The sequence below is a fragment of the Procambarus clarkii genome, chromosome 89, assembly GCF_040958095.1.
Source record: "Procambarus clarkii isolate CNS0578487 chromosome 89, FALCON_Pclarkii_2.0, whole genome shotgun sequence".
NCBI classification, from domain to species: domain Eukaryota; kingdom Metazoa; phylum Arthropoda; class Malacostraca; order Decapoda; family Cambaridae; genus Procambarus; species Procambarus clarkii.
This window is the reverse complement of record NC_091238.1, coordinates 16,875,912-16,901,029: the sequence shown is the minus strand read 5'-3', so window position 1 is coordinate 16,901,029 and position 25,118 is coordinate 16,875,912. Positions and strand designations below refer to the sequence as shown.

Genomic DNA, 25,118 nt, shown 5'->3' with positions numbered 1-25,118 from the left:
ATATTACTACACAATGCACTAAAATGCTGAGCAAATTTCAATACAACAAAACTAGTAAAGACCTTGTCATCATCTGAACTTTATAAAAAAATTATAGGAAAGCAAATAACTACTGTAATTAAAAAGAAAGGTTCATCAAGAGAAATACATCATTTGTGTGATATTACATTTACCAATATGAAAATGTCAAACACATGATTAATAACTTTAGTCTTGATAAATAGGGTGAGAAAGTCCTAGATGTATTTTTTATATATATATTATATATATATATATATATATATATATATATAATATTATATATATATATATATATATAATATTATATATATATATATATATATATATATATATATATATATATATATATATATATATATATATATATATATTTATATAAATAAATAATGAATGCTACTATTAATTTCTCTTTCCCTTGCTTCTCCTATCACACATCATCTACTTGGCATTAATATTTCTATAAAGACTGAACTTTTATGTATATATACTGCACTCCAGAGAAATCAAATCACATCAGTCACACAATAGATTTGCATTATATACTTTTTTCTGTAATCCACCCTGGTGTTATTAAACTTTCATGGGACAATCAAACAAAAATTTATAATTATTTAACATCAATTTCACTAAATTCCAATTTCATAAAGGTTTATTACGGAAATGAACTTAGCAAAGAAAACCAATACCACCAGAGATAAAGGTGTGGTATGAAAGGACAAGTTTACTCCAACAGTGACCATATCCTTTTAACTCACAATATAGTTTATGGCCAATTTTGCACCAACTGATCACTTCAGGAGTTATTCAAACACTTAACATCCTCCACCAACTCCTCCTCATCCTTACAAGTGGCGACTCTTGGTCTAGTAGCAAAGCGGTGGCGGGCCTGGTTGAGCAAAGCAGTCTTGCGCTGGGCCAACATTTGCTCTCTCTCTTGTGGGCACTTGCTAAAACGACTGCCACCATCACATGATCCAAGTCCATAACCACTCCTGACATTTTACAGAAGGAAACCTTTAAATATAATAGTGTAGCATAAGCACTGCAACTTAAATAATGGAAAGAAATCCAAATAGTGTTTATTAAAACACCAAAATATCAAACAATTATTTAATTATAAAAACATGCAGTATACGAGAGTAATACGTTTTAAGAGCATGGATAACGGATACAAGTAGTAGGCTGAGGGAACAAGCTCAAACATTGACAGAGGACACAAACGAACCCCCATTCAGAGCATTAAGAAACATGTTTATAATAACTTTTTAAATGATATCACTCCCGTTACATATCACTTTAGTTCAGACAGTCAAGAGAACAAATGCAGGAGGCACCGAAGACCAAGCATGTAGATGGGGACCTGCAGACCCTCTCTGGGGTCCTCACCAGCCCTAGAAGCCCAGAAAAATGGGGCAGCGGCATGTTCCACACTAGACAGAAAGGCATTTCCTATAAGGATGGATCTGTACCGGATCCCCAGTGGGAAGCATCGGCTCAACTACTTCTGCTGCCAACGTGACAGGGGCAACCTCCTAGAGAAGGACCAGCTGCACCCAAGAACACCAGTCCCAAAACCCTTCAACACTTCAGAGCCCAGACCAAAGGAGGGGAACAATACACCAGTCACACCACACCAGAAGATGACAGGAGAAAGATACAGAGGATCAAATGTAGACCAGGTGAACCACCACCAACCACTCCAACTTTGAATTAAGAAAACACACAGGGGCTGACCTAGGTACACTATTTATGTCAACACCAAGCTGCAAACAACACATACTGAAAACTGCATTCCTGCACAGCAGTAGCCACCTGAGAAGCCCCATCCCAAAATTACCAGGGACAAAATCCAGTAGTGGCAAAGATGATATGACCCCAAAGTGATGCCACACTCAATGCCCACCATATAAAACCCAAACAAATCCCTAATATCACTATTATTGGCTCGGGAAGGCTAAGATAGGGAAGGGTAGCGGTGTGTTAGAAAAAGTAGCTAGGACAGAAGGAGATTACATCCCTATCAGTTAGGAAACCCCACTCCTTCAAAACGAAGACTTGGCCAAAACAGAGTTCTGGTGTTGACATGTCACAGGCCTCAAGATGGAAAGGATCACTAACCCAACTGTTAGCATAAGAGAGGCAGTAAAAGCAGCCATTGGCATAAGAGAGGCAGTAAAAGCAACCACTGGAGCAAGTAAAAACAACCATCGGCATGAAACAATCAGGATACACCCAGTAAACTTGCATGGCGAGTGTGGGCTTGGTAGGCCTGTTCATCCCAAACCACACCCATGACCACAAGAGCTTACCATTTCTTAAACATAAACAGGGACAGGAGCTGCTTGCCAAGAATAACAAATACCTAATGCATCCAAAAGGACAAATGTAGCTGGAAAATGCATTAGTGATGTGACAAATAAACAAGCATGCACACTGAAAAAATGCATATTTTTTTTGCATCCCAAGCAAGGAGAACCCTGACTGCCTCCATCCCCAAACTTCACACAGGAGTCACAGACCCATGCACTAGTTTGGGCATGGCATCCTCCATAGGAGGCTGACCTCTTAGGCATGAACAATCAAATCTGCCAGGGAAATAAGAGGGAGAAGACGACAGTGTACAGTAGTGACGGACACATCCAGCCACTGTGATCATTTCTTGTGCTACTAGTAGTAGGCATCCATTAGTCTCAGGAGACTATGAGGTTGCGCTCTGGTTGTTGGTCTGGAGTGGCCTCTCCAAAGCGTAAAGCCAGGGTAGGTTGATACGGAGAAGCTGTTACTCAAGCAGCAGGTCCCCATCCCCCCCCCCTCTCCACGGCGCCAAAAGTCTCCAAGGGACAGGCAAACGCAGATACGATTGGTTCCAGCACCGTCGCAAGGAACTGCGAGCTCCGGAGTTGACCTCTAAGTTGGTGAAAGAAGGTACAGGGACTCTAAATCCGGAGACCGCCATGGTCAAGGCCAGAGAAGAACCACCCCATCAAGGGCAAGAACGACCCCAGCATCCTGAAGCAAGAGCCTGGGCCGCACGAGCCCCAGGAGGTGGACTTCCCAGTCCCACACTTACGGGTTCCAGACAGAGATCATCACAGCCCTCTTTCACCCAAGGCCGGCTTCCTTCAAGACCAAGTAGAAGGAAGAGTGATAAGAAATGATCACAGTGGCTGGATGTGTCAGTCACTACTGTACACGGGTATCTTCTCCCTCCCATTTCCCCTGGCAGATTTGGTTGTTCACGCTACTAATGCAGTGATTACTAGCACAATGATTACTAATGCATAACATTAGCCTTAGCATTTGCCTTGTTGCTTTTACAACAACTATCTCTACTGCATATTTAACTTTCAACAATGGATCATGAGAGTACATTATAATGACATACAAAAATCACATTTTTAGTGAGAAATTTTCAGAGAACATTATTCCACTTCACAGCTATAGTATTTTACATATCTAATACAAAATACAGTATACAGATATCCAGTGAACATGTATATGCTTTTTATTGCATTGCAATGCTCCCAAAGTTTGGTGCATTGAACTTCTTTTCTAGAACAGGCAAGATCATATTTAGGAAGGTTTGCCTGCAGACTTCATTGTCATGACTGCCCTCTTCAAGGAGAGTTGCCAAGATATTGTAAAAATAAAAGAAAGAGAGATAAGGTAAATAGGTTAATAATAGGTAGATAAGCCATTACTTACCCTTCTGATTCTGTGTCACTAGAATCTTCAGAAGTGCAAGTGTTTGTGGTAGACAAGAAGTCCAGTGCTAACGGCATGTTCTGCCTGGTGTAAGGTAGCGGTTCAGCATCTTGAAAATATTCTTCCTCTTCCCTTACACCTTCCTCTTCCTTTATTCTTTTGTGATTGTTTTCTCTTAACAGGCTGAAATAAAGACACAAGAACACTGACAAAACTGTGAAACTAAAATTAATGGAAGTAAGGATCAAATATCTGCAATGACACTGTGAATAGGAGCCAAGCAAGAATCGTGGCAGGATATACATGAATTTTACAGATATAACATGAACAGAAAGAAGAAATTCTAGGGTGGTACCCTTTCTGAATTTTGTTTTTCATCTGCACTTACGGGTTCCAGACCCGGAAGTTACAGACCAGCATTAATCAAAGAGTCCATATTACAGAAATTTATGGTTGTGCCTTCCCTGCCCACATTTCCATCAAAGTCATAACATAAAGTGCCCATAATATCAGGATGTTTGTCAGCCACGCCATTCATTTGAAAATTACACTCTATACCATCTGCCAAATACAACAATAAATTAAGAGACCACATACGCTACTCTTCGGGGCTAATAGACTGGCTGATATATGCACAAGAATTGCAAAGCTTTTTACTGTACCTGAAAAAATAAGGCTTTAAATGAAAAGTTATTTTGTGAGCAGGCTATTGGTTGCTCCATTAAATCACGAACTGTTATTACAAAGATATGATCAAACAATAGCACGACCATAACTACTCTCACACCCCCAGTGCATGCAGCAGGAACTAGGCTACAAGTGAGGGAAGGAAGACTGGTAATTTATCGATACACCCAAGAATGAACTGCCTAGATTCTTTCACCTACACTTAAAATTTCCTCTAGGCAATACTCTGATTCAGACACACCAAAACATATTTCCCTGCTAATTTTTAGTAGGCCAGCAGGACACTATCTCAGACTACCACCAGATGTCAGCACCTACACTTTCAACAGAGTAAACGTACCAAAGGGCTGCCTTCACATTCAGCCTGACTTTAATCCTGCACAGCACTGGGAAGGCAAAAATTGTGACAAAAGGAGCAACTGTACAATATGCACAGAAAAATTTTTTTTATTCACACTTGAAGCCTTAATTCTGTGGCAGACAAATTGGTTGCTCTCTTAGACCAGATTCACCATTGTAAAAATCATCAACAGTAACCTGAGCTGTAGGGTGGAGCTAAAAGCCGATAGGAGATATCCAAGAAAAATGGCAAAAATAGGTAGGCAAGTCACTAGACACAAGAAGACAGAGAAAAACACAAAAAAATGTTAATACTTGCAAAACAATAGTATTGGAAGAAAGCTGCAGCCTAGAAGGAAAATACAGTACTCAATTAAGGAAAGTAGTCCCATCTTGCCTAAAAATACAGTGCTGTAAATCTCTGAATGGCGAGCACAAAAAACCCAAGACCTTATCAAGACCCTTTAGAGAATTCTATCGTGAACAATTTGATGCCAAAGTGAACAATGTAACACGAAAATTGACATAAGAAAACTGAAAACAGTACAGTATACACAATTTAGGACGGGTTTTGTGGGTGTGCGTAAAGATGCTTGCCCACGGGTAATGCTTGGCTGATTTTTGGGTTTGCTGCAAGTGGCATGCCGAGTTTTTTTTTTAAACTTGTATGCATATATCCCGTTAGAGAATTATATTGTGAACAATTTGATACCAAAATGAACGATGTAACAAAAATTGACGTGAGAAAACTGAAAAGAGTATACTCATTTTAGTGCAGGTGTTTGTGTGCAGATGTGTGCTCACCCAAGGGTAGAACGCGGCTGATTTTTAGGTTTGGTGCGGGTGGCACGCCGGGCCTTTTGATGTTACAGTATATGCATATACAGTGGTTAAGGAATCCAGGAACAGATTAAATTCGTAAACCGAGGTACCCCTGTATTCTTTTAGAGGATTCTATTGTGAACAATTTGATACAGTACCAAAATGAACGATGTAACACAAAAATTGACATAAGAAAACTGAAAAGAGTACAGTATACAGTACACATTTTAGTGCCGTTGCTCGCTCATGGGTGGCACACTGGGCTATTTTACTTTATATGCATACAGTATCTCTCTTTGGAGAATTATATTGCGAACAATTTGATACCAAAATGAACATCATAACACAAAAATTGATGTTATCAAACTGAAAAGAGTACACGCATTTGTGTGAGGGTGTTGTGGGTGTGCCAATGGGTGCTCGCTCATGGGAAACGTTCGGCCGACTTTCAGCTTTGCTGCACAGGAGGAAGGGGGGGGGGGGGGGGGGCTCAAAGTGTTAATTACACTAAACAACCAATTTTCTCTTATCAGTTTGCTCTTTCTTTTGCTCTGTAAAGATTTAAAAATGCCTATTACTCATTATATCTTTGCTAATCATCCTAAAATAAAATGCAGCTTTAGTTTTAACTCCCAAACCATAGGCTCCATAATTGAGTACAGTACTGCACATTTTGTGGAGCATTATTATTATTATTGTATATTGGTATGCAAGTGTAACATACCTTGGACTATCATCAGAAGTGAACATTGGTGGTGGACAGATTAAGCGTTGCTCCAAAATATTATCAATTGTTATTTCTAAAGAATGAGTGTGTCGAAGATCCTCCAAAACACGTGAATATGATACATCAGGAAACATTTGTTGTACCTGTAACACATAATAAAATTTAGTTAGGCAATAGCACATCTTCAATACATGTAACTAATAGTTTTGATTTCCAAGTTCACAATCATACAAATGGCAATCACTGGTTGAGTGATAATATAGTACCGCGCTGCCAGTGGTATGGTACGACGACAGCCTACTTTAGACTCCAAGAGGGATCACTAGTGTGTCAATATGCTATATACTGTTTTCACGTTTTTGTTTTTTACCTGTCTAGCAAGGCTATCCAACTGAGAAGTTGAGGCTGGTTGTGAATTGGCCTGATGGTGACGAGGCAGCTGGGTGTGGCTCTGTTCAACACTAAAACTTGGCAGCCATGACACATACCGCCATCCTGCTATCCCAGGAGATCCTTCTGGAGCAGCTGGGGATGGGAAAGCACCTGCACCTCCTCTGCCACCTCTTACTCCATTTTCCTGTCCAATGCCACTTTCTTCACTTGTAGGAAGAAGACCATCCAACAGTGAACCAGATAGTGACCTTGAATCATTCTGTTGGATAAAAAAAAATTCAGTTTAGAAAAATCTTCCACAGTTTCATTAGGCAATCATACAATTTAGCATTATTATTTAACTCAGCTAATATAGAAGAACTGTGAATGTAGGTTGATAAGTAATAATCTTGATTCCAACAAACAATTGTACATTATATCACCATTATTAACTAGGCTAACATAGAAGCACAATGAACATACAACTGTGGGTAGTAATCTCTACTCCAGTTGAGTTTAACTCTAGTGTGGATCTATCGACTTGCACATTTAAAGTATTTTTCTATGCAAAGAATTTGAGGGCCTAAAGTATGTAGGTATAAAATCCTGTTAATCATCTGAATCTGTCTAGTAACTCAACGAGCCTCTAATATTTGGTCTAGGCAATAAATTATGATAGTCATGAATGCATTTCCATAGGAATAATGTTATCATGACCTCTTACACCACCAACTCTGTTAATGCTCCTGCTCTTGTACAGCATCACCCATTTGCTATACAGCATCACCCATTTGCTATACAGCATCACCCCATTGATAAACAGAGTATGCCTGTATCTGCTTTATATACAGTAGTACAAATATACCTGTTCAGGCTTATGTAGCTTATGTCTACATGTTGGGCAAGATAAATCTTGGTGTAGCCAGGCCAGCAAACATGACGCATGAAAGACATGTAAACACGGGAGGCAGCGACCACTCTCCAAGTGTTCCCAGCAAATGGCACATGTGCTCTCCTCCACCAGGATGTCAGCACCACTTATTTCTGGGTACCTGAGATGAGGAATAAACTACATTAATGTTCTGGATCTTGAAAATACTCCAATGTTACATTAGAATAAGAACATAACATAAGAACAGATGCAAAAACACCATGCCATGCACTCCCACCAAGATGATAACTCGCACCACAAGAACATGGCAGTTTCCTTGATAAACATTATAAGATTGTCTACAGAATGCACAATGGGTCCACACTGTCCACAAGAATACTGCTGACTTAAGCAGAACATGTGAAACAGATGGCACCCTTGGCCATGCAAGTGTTTTAACAGAACGATGGATAGATCATTTACAAATATCAGGAACAGAATGGGTCCAAACACTGACCTCTATGGGACTCCACTGGTGACATCTTGCCACTCAGATCTCTCCCCTCATGGTGACCACAGAAAATCTTGGAAAGCTGCAAGTAACTCAGGCTTGGGGCTGCCTGAGGAATACAGTGTAGCCCTGCCAGAAGTGGAAATTGTGGTAACCATATCCTCCCTTGATGTTCGAATACTGGTAATTTTCTCTCCAGACAATCTGGAGGAATGACCTGACAAGAACAGAGGTATACAACATACAGTACATACTTCAAGCCCATCAAACCCTCATGAGAAAAGGTTTAAGTAATCTTGGACTATCCAGGAATTGTCATTCAACATCACACACAAGTGTAAACCTTGTGTAAAATAGTATTGGACTTTATCTCCCTCAACGAGCCAGAGAAAGCAGAATGAACAATCATGAATTATTTTACTTTTGCCCCAAGGCCTCCTTCCACCAAACAAATCATTTAGAACTGCCCAGTTAGGCCAAACTCAATAGAAACCTTCACTTTGGGAGGACTAAATCCTCAGGGAATATCATTATGGCGGAAGTCAATAGACATACACTGTGGCAGGGAAAGATGCCTTGAACTAAACACTGGTAAAGAAAATAGATGAGAAATACAAATCAACTGGTCATGTGTCCTGAAGCACATGGCCTCCATATTGGAGAGAACAAAGTTCCAGAATAAGCAAGTCAACTGAGCTGTAAACAACACTGTAGGTCCCTAGGAGAAAACATTGACTTCACAATAACAATAACACACCAAGTGAGTATGGGAGGGCTTGCTCACTCCGACCCTTTGGTTGCCACGGATAAGTGGAAAGTGAACAGTTTAGAGTTGTTTGGGAATTAGTGGCATACAGGGTTTAGTGTTTTGTGGTTTTTGTTTACTCAGACATTTCACTTCAGTAGTGGGTTGACCTGTGATCCCCAATAGCTTACTGCCATGACGAGAGGGCAAGTGGGATGATGCTTGTCCCTAGCATGAGAAGACTGACACCAAAAGCCTAGGGATGCAAGTGTCCTGAACACATGCCAGAAATGTAAGCTACTAAGAAAGCTATTAAGCTCATAATTGACAAATTGTATGCAGTGAACAAGACAATTATGGTTACAAAGAAGTGAGATACAGTACAGTAATTTTTTTCTGAAATCTCCAAACAAAAATGTCGTATGATTACAACGCTCCAAAGCAAAACACCAGTATTGAATGTAACCGAAGCTATCGGGCTAATATGCAATACATTAGACCAGGGCATTAGTCAATGGAGTTCAGCCTACCGGGGACCACGAACCAGAACCTGGCCCCCTCAGAGAGGCACAGGGAATAATGGCCCTGGAAATTGGCACCCTCCCTCCCTCCGGTTAGCGGTTTTCACAATGTTTTGACGCTTAGCCTCCGAATTGGAGTTACTGGGTAGCCAGCACGGGGGGTCAGAGACTCCTCCCTCCCCCTCCCGAGAAGGGTAGAACTACACAGACGAGCGGCGCAGTGGCAAGGTGTGACGTTCGTTTGTTTGCTTATTTCCTTGGGATTTGAAGGAGTTATGCCTTTGTGTTGTTTTCGGTTGCAATTTTCTTACCATGTGGGGTCTGTTTTGTTATGCCTACCTTTCTGGGTACCTTGACCCAGTCAATGGCAGATAAGGAAAACCCCCAACCACAGGGGGGGGGGAGGGTTTTCCAGGGGCCATTGCTCCGTGTGCCTCTCTGAGAGGGCCAGGTTCTGGCTTGTGGTTCACGGTAGGCTAACTCCATTGACTAATACGCTGGTCTAATGTATTGCATACTAGCCCGATTACTCCAAGAAGCCAGACGGGGCTCTCCACAGAAAATTACACTTATTGAATGAACTGACAAAATAAAATGCTAAAATAGCCATGATATATGGATAAACAGACCAAATATGAAATACTGTAAAACAGTGACATAACTCACATATTCACCAGTTGAAGGACCCTAAGGTAGTTACGGTGAGACTTGACCTTGTGCTGAAGTTGATAGAAGAGAAGTCTCAGCTGCATACATATGACAAGTGATGCCATAGTCAGGAACATATTACCCCATACCAGCATGTGAATGTGATGAACCATGTCGATTATCAGCTCACTCAGCTCAAATACCAGCTCAGTCATGTACACATAACGACCTTAGGGTAACAAACAAGAGTAAAGGAAACTGCATTCAAAATTAGCACTTTAGAGCAGTATACACAAGTTTTAATAACTAAAATAACAGATTGATTGATTTGACTTCATATATATATTCATAAACAGAAGCAGATTTATAATAGCAGTGTGATAATTGTATATTTGCATTACAAACCAGATAATTTGCCCGAAACGCTATGCATATTAGTGGCTTTAGGTATTGCAAGTACTAGCTCTATCTGTAAATCCAACTTTATGTTTGTAACTCATCTTCTATGTATGTACTTGTACCTGAATAAAATATTTGAATTTGAATTTGATTTGAAGGTTCTATCACATATGGGTGATCGTAAAAGGTACTGGGTATTCCCAGGCTGTGTTATCTCATGATACAGGTGGGCTTTGTGGTGAAGCAAGTGATAGGGGGTAGTGGAGGGTATAGTGTGGTTTGGTAGCTTTGATGAATATAGGGTAGGTGGAACGAGTGTAGGCTGGAGCAAGTGTAGGGTAGATGGAACGAGTATAGAGTAGATAGCACGAGCATTGGGTAGATGGAACAAGCATGGGTACACCGAGCATGGGGGAGCCGGTCGGCCGAGCGGACAGCACGCTGGACTTGTGATCCTGTGGTCCTGGGTTCGATCCCAGGCGCCGGCGAGAAACAATGGGCAGAGTTTCTTTCACCCTATGCCCGTTACCTAGCAGTAAAATAGGTACCTGGGTGTTAGTCAGCTGTCACGGGCTGCTTCCTGGGGGTGGAGGCCTCCAAACCTTAGCTATTAATACCAGATCTTTGAGATCTTTCCATCACCTACAGGATGCCAGAACTAGAATCCTGGCTAACAATTTAGGGCAAGGAGCTTAGGGATAAGAGATTGACCAAAAACATAGAATTCTACTGGAAAGTATAATGGTAACAAACAAGTGACTGCTTGAATGAAATTAGGCACCCCAGGTAAATAAGGCGTTGTTGTTGCAGGACATATACTATAACTATGATGCGCATGACTGCTGCCAGATGGCTGCCCAGGCCGCCTCGAGTCCCAACCAGCCTGCTGCCTCACTCTTACTAGCAGTTCCGGAGACATCTCCCGTCACGGAGGGTGCAGTCGCACCTTCACCGATCTCCAGTATCAGCTCTTGCTACTGGCAATAGCTCAAAAGGGCCACCACTTACGGGCTATTCATGCCCGTGCCACCTTTTGGGTGGCTTAATTTTCATCAATCAATCATCACTAGCAGTTCATTATATTCTACACTTAATTTCTAGGAGGGTTTCCTTCAGTAGCTCCTGGAGCTCACTCACAACAGCCCCTCAATACAGCAGGCAGGTTTGCCAGGAAAATATAAAAAGCATTCTGGACTTATCCTTCAACTAACAAGAGAAGAGTCCAAGGCAAGGAGTGCCAAATGCTCAAAGCAATACAAGTAAGATGAGGCCAAACAGAGATAACATCAGACTGACAGACAGCAAAATTAATGAGAATTTTTCCAAATTAGTGAAAATGTAAACTACAGTGTGTAAGTGAAGGAAACTTACCTCGTCTTTCCCACAAGCCTTCATGCGTGATATCCCAGAGGTAGATACTGTAGCGGGTGATCACATGCAGTGTTCGTACTACCAAAAGTATGCACTGAAATTAAAAGTAGTGCTTAAAATCAGCATGCAAATAGCAGTAATATTAGGAGCTACAATATTATGAAGATAATTTATACAGAATTATTAATAAAAAAGATTAATAAACAAGTTACACCACTCAACTGATCTCTAAAACAAGATCCTCCTGGCTCCCCTGCAGAGGTCTATGCTTACACGCATATAACATTTGCTCTTGCACAACAGGGATACTTTTACACAGTCCTTGCAAGTAATACCGCTGCTAGGGAGACTAGACAATAACTCAATTTAGCCCACAATGATTGCCAGAAAGCACAATAAAATCTTAAACCCATTTCAAGCACTAATTGCCATTCTAAAGGAAAAGCAATTACAGTACTACTCTTGCAAACTCCCAGTTGCCCAACCAGACAATTACACCTGATCACCACTAGGATACAGCATCTGACAAAGACAAGGTTCCAGTACTCTAGTTACCTCACACACTACTGGCTACCCCAAGAGCTGGTTTTTCTGCAGGCAATTGCCTCCTTTCATCACTGATCTTGGGCGTTGGGAAGGGTACCACTCCTTGGCAAGACTTGAGTCTGACTCCTCTTCTACCCTGGGGTACAAGAGGAGAAACCAAGCCGGAGAATGCAGGAGGATATGGAGCTTGTACCGAGACACAAGCGATTCACCAGGGAACGTAAATAATGCATACATACCTATGGATCAGTCAGTCGAACAAGATAAAAAACACTCCTGAACATACCCAGGTGTCTAGATACCAGCACACCTCATGCAATAGAGGTATTAGTGACAAAAGCATACCAGGTACTGCACAACCAATCCAGCCAAAGGAGTAAGAGACCACACCAATTAGATGATGCACCCATCTGGCCAATAAATGCTAAACGTGGGAGATCAGAAGACGGAAAACAATGCCCCCAAACCAAGAAGGCAAATTGGCAAAATTCAGAGCATCAAGGAGGGGAAAAAAATGGAACCCACACAAAGACAAGCATGGAAGACTAGACCTGGAACCAGGCCCTAACACAGAAAAAAGAAGGCAGCCCTAAAGAGACTAGGCACCCTCATAATAAAAGATCCTACCACCACCAACCACAAGCAGAAGGGAACCCAAGAAACAGCATGGCCAAACACCGGCCCAAAACCCGCCAAGAGGCATATGGAAACGGCACCACCCAAAGCACAAGAACCTCAGCTAAAGGCCATGCAATAACTACAAATGATCCTTGAACCCTGGAATGATCCCCCTGACTGAGACAGCAAAAATCTAGGGAAAAACTGATGGTTATGTACTAAGGTCATGAACTACTTCCTGTAAAAAGGAGCCAAAAAAAGCAGTTCTCAATGCAAGGTGGGAAGAGCATGCCACAGGAATGCAAAGTGTTCTCACTTAGGGCAAACCTAACCAGACCCTCAAGAGCTCAGGAGAATAGCTAAGACAGAACAAGGTACTCTCATAAGTGGTACAAAACAGCCATCGACTCACAAACCTCAAGGTTAAGAGCCCGGACCAAAACAAGAGCAGCACAAAATCAACATTTAAAGAGTAAATTTGGATCTTGATGACCAACCTCAACTTTTCTACTCAAACTATCACACTGCTACATTTTCTTTCTTTCTCAATCCACTCCTTCAATTCTCTTTAAGTTCATGCATCCCAGGACATCACCCACAAGGCCCTCAAACCCTGTTACAATAATGAATTTATCCTGGAGCTCCTGGCTGATCCAGTTTGGGCATCAGCCTGGAGACCAGCAACTTTACCCTATGTGGGATTGGTAAAGCAAAGGGAAGTATGTGGGAGTGTAGGTACTGTATGCATGAAAGGAGCAAAGGAATGAAATACCAAGTTGTGGAATTGGTAAAGTGTAATACACTCTGGTGGTATGGACATGTTAGTAAGATGCCAAATTTTTTTTTTTTAAACAAGGATACATAAGATGAGGTAAGGGTATAATATGGTAGAGGCAGATAACTCATACTGTATCTTGGAAGGGGGAGAATGGAACAATATGAAAAAAATGAAGGCAGAGGTAGGGGAGGAATAGCATAAAAGAATAGTTTGTGCAGTGATAAGAGCTTCCTGGAGAAGCATGTGCTGTGGTGAGCCCCTGATAAGAAAATCCCAGGAGGAAGTAATATGCTGGGCAACAGACAGGAGGAGGATGAGAGCTGTCCACAGCTAAATATTACTTCTAGGGGCCGTCAACACCCTCTCTCCGATTGTCTTTCCTAGTGGTTTAAATTGATGTCTATAAGACTTAATATTGTTTAAAATTAATTACAGTATATTAAAAACAACAGTAACATTAAGTATACCAGAAACAAACAGGGAATATACATACACACAAATGTCATATCCAATATTTGCTCACCCCCCTCCTATTCAAGCCAAATTTTTGTTTCCAATAAAAAATGTTTAAGTGTGAATTTAATCAATGTGTGCAGAAAAGAATCTAGTATAAATTATAGTAATACAGGACTGTACTGTACTCCAAAATTATAAGCCTACACCGAGCTATGTAATGAACTGTTCATGTTCTTCTAATAAATATTACATTAATTTACAAAAACTTTATACAGAAGGAAACAGGTGTTATGCTAAAATTATTATTTACATACCTCAGCAACCATAAATGCAAAAGTATTAATGCCCGAGTGACAGCCAACAACAACACATATGAGAAGACAGAAGGTAGCTATGGTGAGGATAATGCCCAGTAGCCCGAGCAGCCTCACGTGCGTTCTGCGTGGCGTTGTTGCAGAGAATGATAACTGAAAAAAGTGTAAAAAAAAATTTGTAACTGCTAAATTCTCATTATCTTTTAAAAATGTAATAACCAGGATGACATCAAACCAACCATGACATACACCTACATTAATATAAAACTAACTATTCATTACACCATTAACTCTTACACATGCACTGATACATAGAAACTTCTCACAACGCTGCTAACTCCATACAAGCTTATAACTCTCCAAATTTTATTAACTTTGCTGTATGCTTTTCCAAGTCCATAACGGTCATGTACACGTTATATTCGGTTTTGTATACCTTCTCTATTAATTGTTTCAGTGTAAATATCTGATCTACAACACTGCCTGCCATATACTGCAGATCCCTTCACTGTTAGTGGTATATATACAGTAGTGTTCATTGTAAATACATATATATGGATTCAGCTGAGCATGTGTATTTGGACCTTATGTATTTGCACAAGTATGTACACTCCTTTACATTTGCAAATAGAAATGTAAATTTCTATAGGAAATTTTCAATATCAATAAATAAATGGAAATGAATGCATTATCTTATTCACTTTCTCAAACATAATGAATTACAGTACTGTCACTTCTAATCTGATATTTTGATAAACTACTGATAAAACACAATGCAGATGCAAAAATAACTAGGCTAAGAATTTAACTGAAATTGTAAGTATATCTAGTGCTGTACTGTACCTGTATATATATGATAGGGAAGGGAACAATCAGGAGAAAGTGTCAAGTCATTAAGACTATATAGCACTTGGAATGGATCACAATAAGGATTTGGGAAGGGATGGGGAAGATGGTGCCCAGCCACTTTGACGGTCGGCAATTGAATGCCAACCTGCATGAAGCGAGACTGTCACTCTACCGTCCAGCCCAAGTGGTTAGGCATATACATAATAGGTGAACTTACATATTCAAAGCGATCTTTGCAAAGTTGAGCCAGAAGGTGTAGAAATCCCAAGACACTGAACCAAGAACACCAGAGCACAACCTCATCCATTGCTTGGACGTTCATCACACCAAAAACGAAGATGAATTTATAAAAGACAAAATTCCAAAACTTGTCTTTTATGTGTTGCTGTTCTGACACCCGCAGCTCTCCAAACACGAGGCGCTGAATTAGGGTGCCCAAAAGAATCAGAACACAATATGCCATGTTGATGAGAGTCTGTCAAAGAAAATGTTTAGCAGTTAAATGATTTTTCTAATGATTACAACAAAATAACTATATTTTAATGTTCAAAAATCTTGTGAACATTACATAACACACAACAGAAAATAGTTGATTAGCTTAAAACTACAAGAAAGTTTCAAAATCTATGATGTTCTTCTTTGGATCATGGATATAAATTGATGAACTGTTGGGTCATGGATATATATTTCCAAGAATGGGTTATAGAAATAACAGCTCATGAATAAAGATTTTGACTTGGTCATGATTATACACTATAAACATTTATCAATCCTTAAAATCATTTAAAAACAAAAGTCAATATTCAGAACTAGGAAAATGAACGTAAAGTTCTGTAATGAGATTTCAGCCACGTTCCATAAGTCATATGTCTTCAGTTGAGTCAAATTGATGTCAATTCTGACATTAATTTTCGTGTTACATCTTTCATTTTGGTATCAAATTGTGCGCAATTTAAAAGGCGCTCATTTTGAATCCACTCCCAGATTGATCAGATAAAATTTAAATTTTTAACACATTTTAATGAGTGACTCCGGACCTCATCACCAGAGACGACTCGAGAAAAATGAGATGACGGGCAAAGGCAACGGAGTGCGATAGTGTTAAGCATCCTTTAGATCCAGGAAAATGAGCCAAACCTGGAGTACAGTGGTTATCCAAAGAGAGGGAAAAGGAATGTGCCAATTGAGTGGGAGGAAGTTAAGAATAAACCATAGTTTAAAAGAGCACTTTTTTGGTTACAGAAAATATAGGACACTACCTGCATGACAGGGAGCAAGTCTTTGCCCTCATGCTCTTAGCCAAGGAGTTGTGAATGACTTTGTGGAAGTGGACATGGACAGAAGTGGACAGTAATACAGTATCATCAGGTTTGCAGATGACACGAAAGTGGCCAAATAGTAAACTTTAATGAGGACATGAGGGAACTCTAGAGACTTCAATCACATTGCAGAACTGGGCATTAAAGTGGAAGATGCAGTTCACCATTAATAAGTACAAAGCACTAAGCTTAGGAAATGACACTGACACTGTCTACCCAATAAATACAGCAGATTTGGGAAAGCATGATGCAAAGGAGACTTGAGTCACGATTGGCAGTGACCCGAGACCTAAGCAACAGTGAATCAACGTATATAAAGCAAATAGAATAGTTGGGTTTATAACCAGAAGCATCAACAATACCACAATCATCTTCCTCCAATTATATTTGGCCACACTATAAGAAAAAGTTCTAATCACTGAGGTATGGAGTAAACTTGCATGACAGGGAGTTAATTTCCCCTAAAAAAAACTTGCATGACAGAGACTTAATTTCCCCTAAAAAATCCAATGTAGGATGACTAAACTGATCCCTAGAGTTTGGGACTTGAAAAACATGGAGAAGTTAATTGAGAATGGCCTGCATTTCCTAGAGAGGCGCAGGACGAGGCGAGTTGTGACCAAGATCTTTAACTGAAAATATTTCGAGAGTGGCACAAACACACAGAACCACCACAAAATGTGTCCAAGCCTTATGGTTCACAGGACCACACGAGTTTGGTAGTACAGTCAGGTTTGTTCTTGATGCCTGAAGTAAGCAATGAGACTGAAACAAATGTGTTGCAGTGAAGGGGTTAAGATGTATAATAATAATGGGGTTCATAATAACATTCATATCATATCTCTGCCTGTGGTATGTAAAACTAAGGCTTATTAGCGTATCTCTCGGAATTACAAAACTGATCTTCAAGTGCAAACGTTCGGAGCTGTGTGTGTGTGAGAGCAGGAGCACAGAACATTTCAAAATACATACAGCATATCTTTACTTTCATTTAAGCTATTTTAATGGTAAAGGTTTTAAGATGCAGCTTATATTTGTTGTTCTAGTGACAATTTACATTTCATAATATTCCTAAATGAATTTAACAAATTTATCTTGATGTTCATCAAACCTAACCCTATCAGTTATCACTGATAACCCAATCAGTTATCATTGGTAACCCTATCGGTGACTTATCTTAATTAACTCCCTTCCTATCCAGTGGAGGCTAGGTAACCTAGGTTTCATTGTTACTTAGCCTCCACATACTCCCTTGCTCAATTGTACTCTGGCTATGCCTGTGCCTGTATTGTACACTATTGTTTTCAGTGTACCTGATTGTACCTCAAAGTAATCTACCTCATTTATTCTAGTGTACTGTAATTTTAGTAATTTTTCTAAGTTGGTCTTGTTCTAAACTTAGTCAATCTTTATTGAATCCTTATTTTTACTTGTCATCTGTATTCTACTTGTCTAATTACTGTACATTGATTCTTATTTCATTTTAACTTTTTTATTTTATTTATATTTCATACTATAGTTATTTTTATATCTAGATTTTTTCTAATTGCTCCAAATTTCATTACTGAAATTAGTTTTTTCTCTTTACTTTGCATCATAAATTGTACCATTTAAGTTAAAACAATCCATGGCTTACTAAGGATATACCTAAATCTATTAATAAAACATATGACCATGAGAAGTAGTATAGGTTAGGGGGGGTGGTTCCTCTCCAAAGAAGTTTCAAGGAGATACTCATCAATGCTGTCCAAAATAATTAGGAGCCAAAATAAAATACTATGAAATAAATTTGATTAAGGGCAACATTAAGAAAACATGGTGCACTATCTCCCAAATATTAGAATCAAAGAAGATCTTGAATAAGAAGCCAATACTCCTACCCAATGATGATGGTGTGCTTTCTGCCACTGACACTAAATTCAATAGTTTCTTCTCATCCATTGGCATATACCTAGCAAATTATATCCCATCTTCCCTAATAAATGTTAAGGACTACCTTGCAGGAAACTATCCTGAGTCTCAGTACCTAACTCCCACTAATTCCTCTGATTTTAATGAGATAATCCTTTCTCTTAAAATAAAGTGCCCTTGCTGATATACCAACCCTAATTTACAAAAAGGGCCTCTAGATTTTTAGTTTCGGCCATTGCATTCCTCTACAACAAATCAATTGAACTCCAAACCTTTCCTGATATTCTAAAAAAAAAAAAAGCAAGAGTAACCCCAGTCAACAAATGTGGACTAGGGTTACTGATGGGGTGACTCACTGATGTCAACAATTTCAGACCTATATTAATTCTGCCAACCTTGTCTAAAATATTTTAAAAGCTAATCTATAAGCAGCTATATTCTTATCCAGCTAAACACAATATACTTAGCTCTTGCCAATATGGCTTCAGACCCCCCCCAATAAAGCACCAATGATGCACTGATTAGTATGATTAACTTGATACATGCATCTCTTAATAAAAATAAGTTCCCTGTTGGGTTATTTGTTGCCCTAAGGCTTTTGATACTTAACCCACAACCTTCTTAAATTACATCATTATGGAGTCAGACGTCACTCCCTCTAATACCTTCAGTCTTATCTTAGTGACAGGCTCCAGTAAGTTTCTGTGAATGATTCTTCCACCCTACCCATCAACATTGGTGTTCCACAGGGCAGCATACTTGGCCCTCTCCTCTTTCTCATCTACATTCATGACCTTCCCAAATGCCTCTCAACATCTTGGGCCAATTTTATTTGTTAATGACAACCTTTATTTTCTCCAGTCCTAACCTTTTTATTTTGAATGACACAGTGAATACTGAACTAAATAAAGTCCATCTTTGGCTAACTGCTAACAAACTCACCCTTAACATTGACAAAACCTTCTATATTTTGTTTGTTAATAAATCCTCAGATCAAATTAACCTAAGAATTAACAATATCCAAAGTAGTAACAAAGTAGATGATAAATTCCTTGGTGTTCTCAATGATAAGCTGAATTTCCAGGGCCACATTTCAAAACATAGCAAAAAAGTTTCTAAAACAGTTGGAATTATTTCTAAAATTTGATACTATGTACCTTGCCCTGCCCTGGTAATTCTCTATCCTTATCTCAATTATGGTATCTGTGCTTGGGGTTCTACTACCCAAAATCATCTACATCCTCTAATTACTCAAAACAAATCTGCTATTAGAACAATAACAAACTCTTCCACGGGACAGCACTCAGCCCCCTTACTTAAATCTTTGAATGTGTTAAGATATTAGTCACTGCACATCCTCTTAAGTGTACTCTATATATTTAAAACTCTGAACTGTAATGCCAATTTTGAAATTAAACACTTCCTAAAAGATAACAGAACCCATGGGCACCACACTAGAAACACATACCTATTTGATATTCCAAAAGTGTGACTTAATTAAACTAGAAATGCTCTGCAAATCAAAGGACCCAGAATGTGGACTGACCTTCCCAATCATGTCAAAGACTGTACCTCTCTCAACCAGTTTAAGAGAAAAACTAAGTGCATACTACCTAATAAACTCCATGTAACCTACCTATCTCCTAAATGTCAACCTATGTCTTGCTATTTTCAAAAAATATTGATTATTAACCAACTTGTTTAACTGCTGATATCTGTCAGGTAAAACGTGAAGAAAATTGTAGTCGTCTGTTTATTTAGTAAAAAATTACTTCTGCTGTTTAAATTTCTGTGGTTCCATCCATTATGCAATTCTTATCATTCTTTTTTCCCCCTTTTTCAATTCAAGTTATGCTGTGGTCTCAATTAGTTTAAGTTTCAGTCTAAGTGTTTTTCCCACATCTTCCCTGAAACGCTGTGCGTATTAGTTCCTTTAGGCATAGTATGTACTAGCTCTCTTTAAACATCCAACATTCTGTTTGTAACTCATCTTGTATGTATTTTACCTGAATAAACATTTATTTATTATTATCATCATTATTATTCATTATCCCATAGACTGCCGAGTACTTTTGGAATTCCTTAAATGGGTTACACCCCACTGTTAGTCGCCGGACAAGTGGGAGCAGGACACAAAAGTATTACATACAAATGTGATGCCTTTAAGTATGACAACAGACATATGTATACAATTCATGAAAATGAAGCACCAAGAATGAACTACAAGTGTATGTACCAGGCCTACAAAACATCAAGCTGCAAGTTCATTCAGTTTTTCACGAGATGTCTCATATGAAATGGCAACAATCACCACACATCAAACACCTATTTAAGTCCAGACATGATCTAGTCAGTCAGCTCAACACCAGGAGCATAAAGAAAGCATGAGGCATACCCATATACAGAGAGGTTCATGGAACATGAAACTGATGACTTCGGGGATGAGGTAAGGGGTCATCTGGCGCTCCTGTGAGGTCCCATCATGATCGCTGACGTGGTAAAGCGACACCTCGTCTTCTGCTTGTGAAGCATTGCTCTTCTCCAAGAGCTTCTCCTTCCAGTTAGGGTTGAGGGCGACTTGTACGCCGGCATAGTATATGGAACAGGAGAGGAGAAGAACACTGAGCCCAGAGTACCAGGTCAGGTTGGGTAGGGGCAAGCGGTCCAACACCACAGGCATCGCCCCGCCTCACACGTCCACTGTCAGGCTATAAGAATCGTGAGTGTGGCAGTAGATTGTCAATGTGGCACTAGGGAGGGCGTGGGAGAGCAGCAGGCAGTAGGGCTGGAGAGAGGAGCCAGCATGGTCGCCGCCGCCCCCAACACTCACCACAACAAACTACCATTCTTCCCTGACTACCCAACTTGTTGTAAAAATGTCCTCTTACTTCTCATATTGGTTTTGAACAAATGATCAATTTATGACTCAGTGAAACCATATTATTTTTCTATTATTTTTCAAAATAATTTGGTGATATGTTATTTTTATTCCCAACTTATCTTGCCTATTTTGTATTATTGGAACCTTCAAGGTCTTTAGAAATATGGTAATGTTACCGTAACAAAATATTTTGGTTACAACAGATATACATTATTTTATTTCTGACAAATATTACATAGGCGCTAATTACAAACTGTATAGTTTTCATTTATATGATTTATAATGCCACCAATCACGTTTATAGTGGTACAAAAACGTAAATAATGTATTTTATGAGGTGCGCATTAATTAATTCGTTTTGTTGGGGACAGGAAGCCATGTATCGAGGTCCTCCCCCAAGGTCGTTAACTAGTATCTCTCCCCAGGAAACAACCCCACAACAGTTGCCTAACTCCCGGGTACTTATATTTACTACTAGGTGGACGACAAAGGCATTAGGTGAAAGGAAACGTGCCCAACCATTCCTGTCCACTATGGGGGTTAATAGTTAATAATGAGAGGTGTGAGGAATGGTTTTGGAAACAAGCGAGTGTGGTGAGAATTATAGGGAATGGAGACAATTATAGGTACTCACCTAGTTGTGCTTGCGGGGGTTGAGCTTTGGCTCTTTGGTCCCGCCTCTCAGCTGTCAATCAATTGGTGAGGTGAGTAGAGGGAGTGGTCCTGATATGAAGGTGGATCAAGGGGGGATGATTTGGTTGCGAATAATAAAAATAATTTATTTGCAAGAAGGTACAATGGGTTGGTGAGATTACATAAGATAGGTATTTTTACATTCATGCTAAGCCACTAACACGCATTAGCGTTTCGGGCAGGTCCTTAATCTAACATATCAGGTAAGATGAAAGAGTAAATTGTAGCAAGGTTTTTATATCAACAAATAACTACAACATAAGTTGACAGAGGTGATTACACATGGTAAGGATATATGTCGTAAGTATTAATATTGGGGAAGTGGGTAGTACAAGATGCAGTGTGAGTTTGAAGCACAAGGTAGGAAACTATGAGGTTTATGAAACTATGAAATAAGGTACGTTTTTATTTTACTTTTGTTTATTTACTTTTATTTTTACTTTTTACAGGACATGGATTGGACAATTTTTTAATTCATCACAGAGTTTGTTCCAAAGACTGGGCCCTTTTATTTACATAGAGTGTTTGCGCAGATTTAGTCTGACTCTGGGGATATCTAAGCTATATTTATTTCTGGTGTGGTGCTCATGGGTTCTATTACATCTATCAAGGGAAGTTTCAGATCAAGATTAGCATTTAGGAACAAGGTTTTGTACATGTAGATAGCACATGAGGATGTGTGGAGTAGGTGTATGTTTACCATGTTAAGGGACTTACATAGAGGACTTACATGTGTGTTGTCTGAAGACAGAGTTTGTTATAGTTCTGATAGCAGATTTTTGCTGACTGATGATAGGCTTGAGGTAATTTGTAGTGGTTGAACCCCAAGCACAGATACCGTATGTAAGATAGGAATATATTAGTGCGTAGTATAATGAGAGGAGAGCAGAGTGGAGAGCATAATATCTGATGTTAGAAAGTCAGATATGTGTCAGTCTCTTGTCTATATATAGAACAAGGAACTTCCTCTCATTTTTATTAGTAATGTTAAAGTTGTCTATATGAAGTTGAATTTGATTTGATGATTAACTACCAAATAAAACGTAGTAGGTCTTGTGTATGTTTAGTATAAGTGTGTTGGTTGACATCCACGAGTGGACTTTTTTTAACTCACTGTTGGCAATATTATTTAGTGTGGGGGGGGGTCAGAATAGACGAAGGTAGTGTCGTCTGCAAATAGTATAGGTTTAAGAATGTTAGAAACATTTGGCAAATCATTAATGCATATAAGAAATAGGAAAGGCCCAAGATGCTGCCCTGTGGCACCCCTATTGTCAATGGTAGATGGGTGCCGGGAGCTTAGTACAGCCTGACCAGACCACACACTAGAAATTGAAGAGACGACGACGTTTCGGTCCGTCCTGGACCATTCTCAAGTCGTCCTGGACGATTCTCACAATCGACTTGAGAATGGTCCAGGACGGACCGAAACGTCGTCGTCTCTTCAATTTCTAGTGTGTGGTCTGGTCAACATACTTCAGCCACGTTATTGTGACTCATCGCCTGCATACAGCCTGACCACTCGCTCATGAGACCTACCTAGCTGCTGCCTATCTCTAGTGCTGGAAAATCCCACGCTTGATCTAAGTAATGTAACTGGGGAAGTCCCAGACTAATCTACCTTGGCACACACATAACGTTATATATATCCCTGAACTTACATGTAGTCCACCATCTTTCTAATGGCCTTGACGGAGACAGGACGATGGCGGTTTGTCAAATGTCCCCCAATGTTTCTGAGGATGTTTTCCAGCTGGATTTCACCTGAATTTGCCTGAGGGGCTACTATCTTTCTAGCGGCCGCGACGAGGACAGGATGCAGGTGGATTGTCAAAGGTCCCCACCCGTAATTGTTGATTAGAACCCATGCCGCCCAGGATCACCCCTAAATGAACACAGTGCTGTGACCACCTGATTGACCGATGAAGATGTTGTTGTTTTTTATTCAGCTGCTCAGAACAAGAAGTTCCAGTAGCGCAGGCTATGGTGAGACCGTAAGTGGAGGCTCTTCGGAGCCTTTATCTGTATCAATAGCTGATACTAGAAATCTGGCGATGGATGGGGGTCTTCATGGTGGTTTTCAGCGCTGGAGGGCTGGCTGTACCAGTCATGGAACTGGTGGGGTTAGTGTAGACCTCTAGGTTTTCCGTTTTTTCTTCTTTGCCTGAGACTTTTTTCTTTGCCTGAGACTTTGGCTGAGCCTTGTTGTCATTGTAGTTTGGTGAGGTGGCCTCCATGAGGAAGTCTTAAAACGAGTAGGTGTCGTATTAGTGGTGCAGCGGTGTAACTCCTATTAAAATTTCCTCGTCTGAAAAGAACGATGAAGATTAAGCCACTCAAGAGGTGGAACGGGCATGAATAGCCCGTAAGTGTTAGTGTGACCACCTCACCAATTTAGGCTAGACTATCAATGAACCATTGATAGTCTAGCCTAAATACTCTTTCAAGCCTGAAAAAAATATATCCAGACATTGCAGTAGTCATACATAGACTCAGACTTGGTTACGAGTGCTGCTGAGAGGTAATAAACCCAATAGTTAAAGAATGTCATGTCTGTGGAACAGATGCAGAGGCGCCACTATTGCATATCCGTCAGATAACGGATAATGACGAAGAGATGAGTAGTATTTTTAATAAATATTTTATCTCTGTATTTACTAAAGAGGAACTTAACAATATGCCTTCAGCCTTCAGTCTATGTGGGTGGGGACGAGGACAGGTTGACTAGTTTAGCAGTTACCAAGGAGGATGTTATTAAACAAATAGTAAAACTCAAACCAAACAAATCCCCAGGGCCGGATGAAGTGTTTGCCAGGATGCTTAAAGAATGCAAAGAGGAGCTTTGCGAGCCACTGTCTTCCATATTTAATAAATCAATAGTCAGGCAGAGTGCCATAGTCATGGAAGGTTGCTAATGTGGTACCAATTTTTAAGAAAAGAGATAATCACTTGCGTTAAACTATCGGCCAATTAGCCTAACGTCTATTGTGGGAAAGTTACTTGAATCGATAATT

The 25,118-nt window shown here is 39.8% G+C and overlaps 2 protein-coding genes and 1 long non-coding RNA gene across 6 annotated transcripts in view; 1 reads left to right on the top strand and 2 right to left on the bottom strand.

Annotated features, from left to right (window-relative positions):
• LOC138359172 (uncharacterized) overlaps window positions 1–25,118 on the bottom strand; it is a 209,684-nt gene that overhangs the window by 137,564 nt on the left and 47,002 nt on the right. The gene's annotated exons all lie outside the window — the stretch shown is intronic.
• Window positions 622–21,384, bottom strand: LOC123773332 (E3 ubiquitin-protein ligase AMFR). The gene is made up of 10 exons (XM_045766974.2): window positions 20,926–21,384; window positions 15,518–15,775; window positions 14,452–14,604; window positions 11,740–11,833; window positions 9,988–10,198; window positions 7,539–7,725; window positions 6,672–6,953; window positions 6,299–6,444; window positions 3,727–3,909; window positions 622–1,013 (listed from the first exon to the last, which is right to left on the bottom strand). The coding sequence occupies exons 1-10, from the start codon at window positions 21,208–21,210 to the stop codon at window positions 815–817; spliced, it is 1,998 nt and encodes a 665-aa protein (XP_045622930.1). The 5' UTR covers window positions 21,211–21,384; the 3' UTR covers window positions 622–814.
• LOC123773333 (lysophosphatidylserine lipase ABHD12) overlaps window positions 21,382–25,118 on the top strand; it is a 27,936-nt gene continuing 24,199 nt past the window's right edge. The window contains exon 1 of one of the 4 annotated variants that reach the window (XM_069318101.1): window positions 21,382–21,400. The gene's annotated coding sequence lies outside the window, so the exon portion shown is untranslated. Of the gene's footprint in view, window positions 21,401–21,850; window positions 21,870–21,964; window positions 22,116–24,079; window positions 24,099–25,118 lie in introns of those variants that run through there. The other 3 variants (XM_069318100.1, XM_045766978.2, XM_045766979.2) reach the window with 3 other exon arrangements.

Excerpts from the sequence above, each read along its gene's own strand:
- LOC123773332 (XM_045766974.2), bottom strand. The coding sequence starts at position 21,210 with ATGCCTGTGGTGTTGGACCGCTTGCCCCTACCCAACCTGACCTGGTAC. Across the intron at positions 14,605-15,517 it reads GCAAAGATCGCTTTGAATAT|TTATCATTCTCTGCAACAAC; the intron begins GTAAGTTCACCT and ends CACTTTTTTCAG. Across the intron at positions 1,014-3,726 it reads AGTGACACAGAATCAGAAGG|GAGTGGTTATGGACTTGGAT; the intron begins GTAAGTAATGGC and ends GTAAAATGTCAG.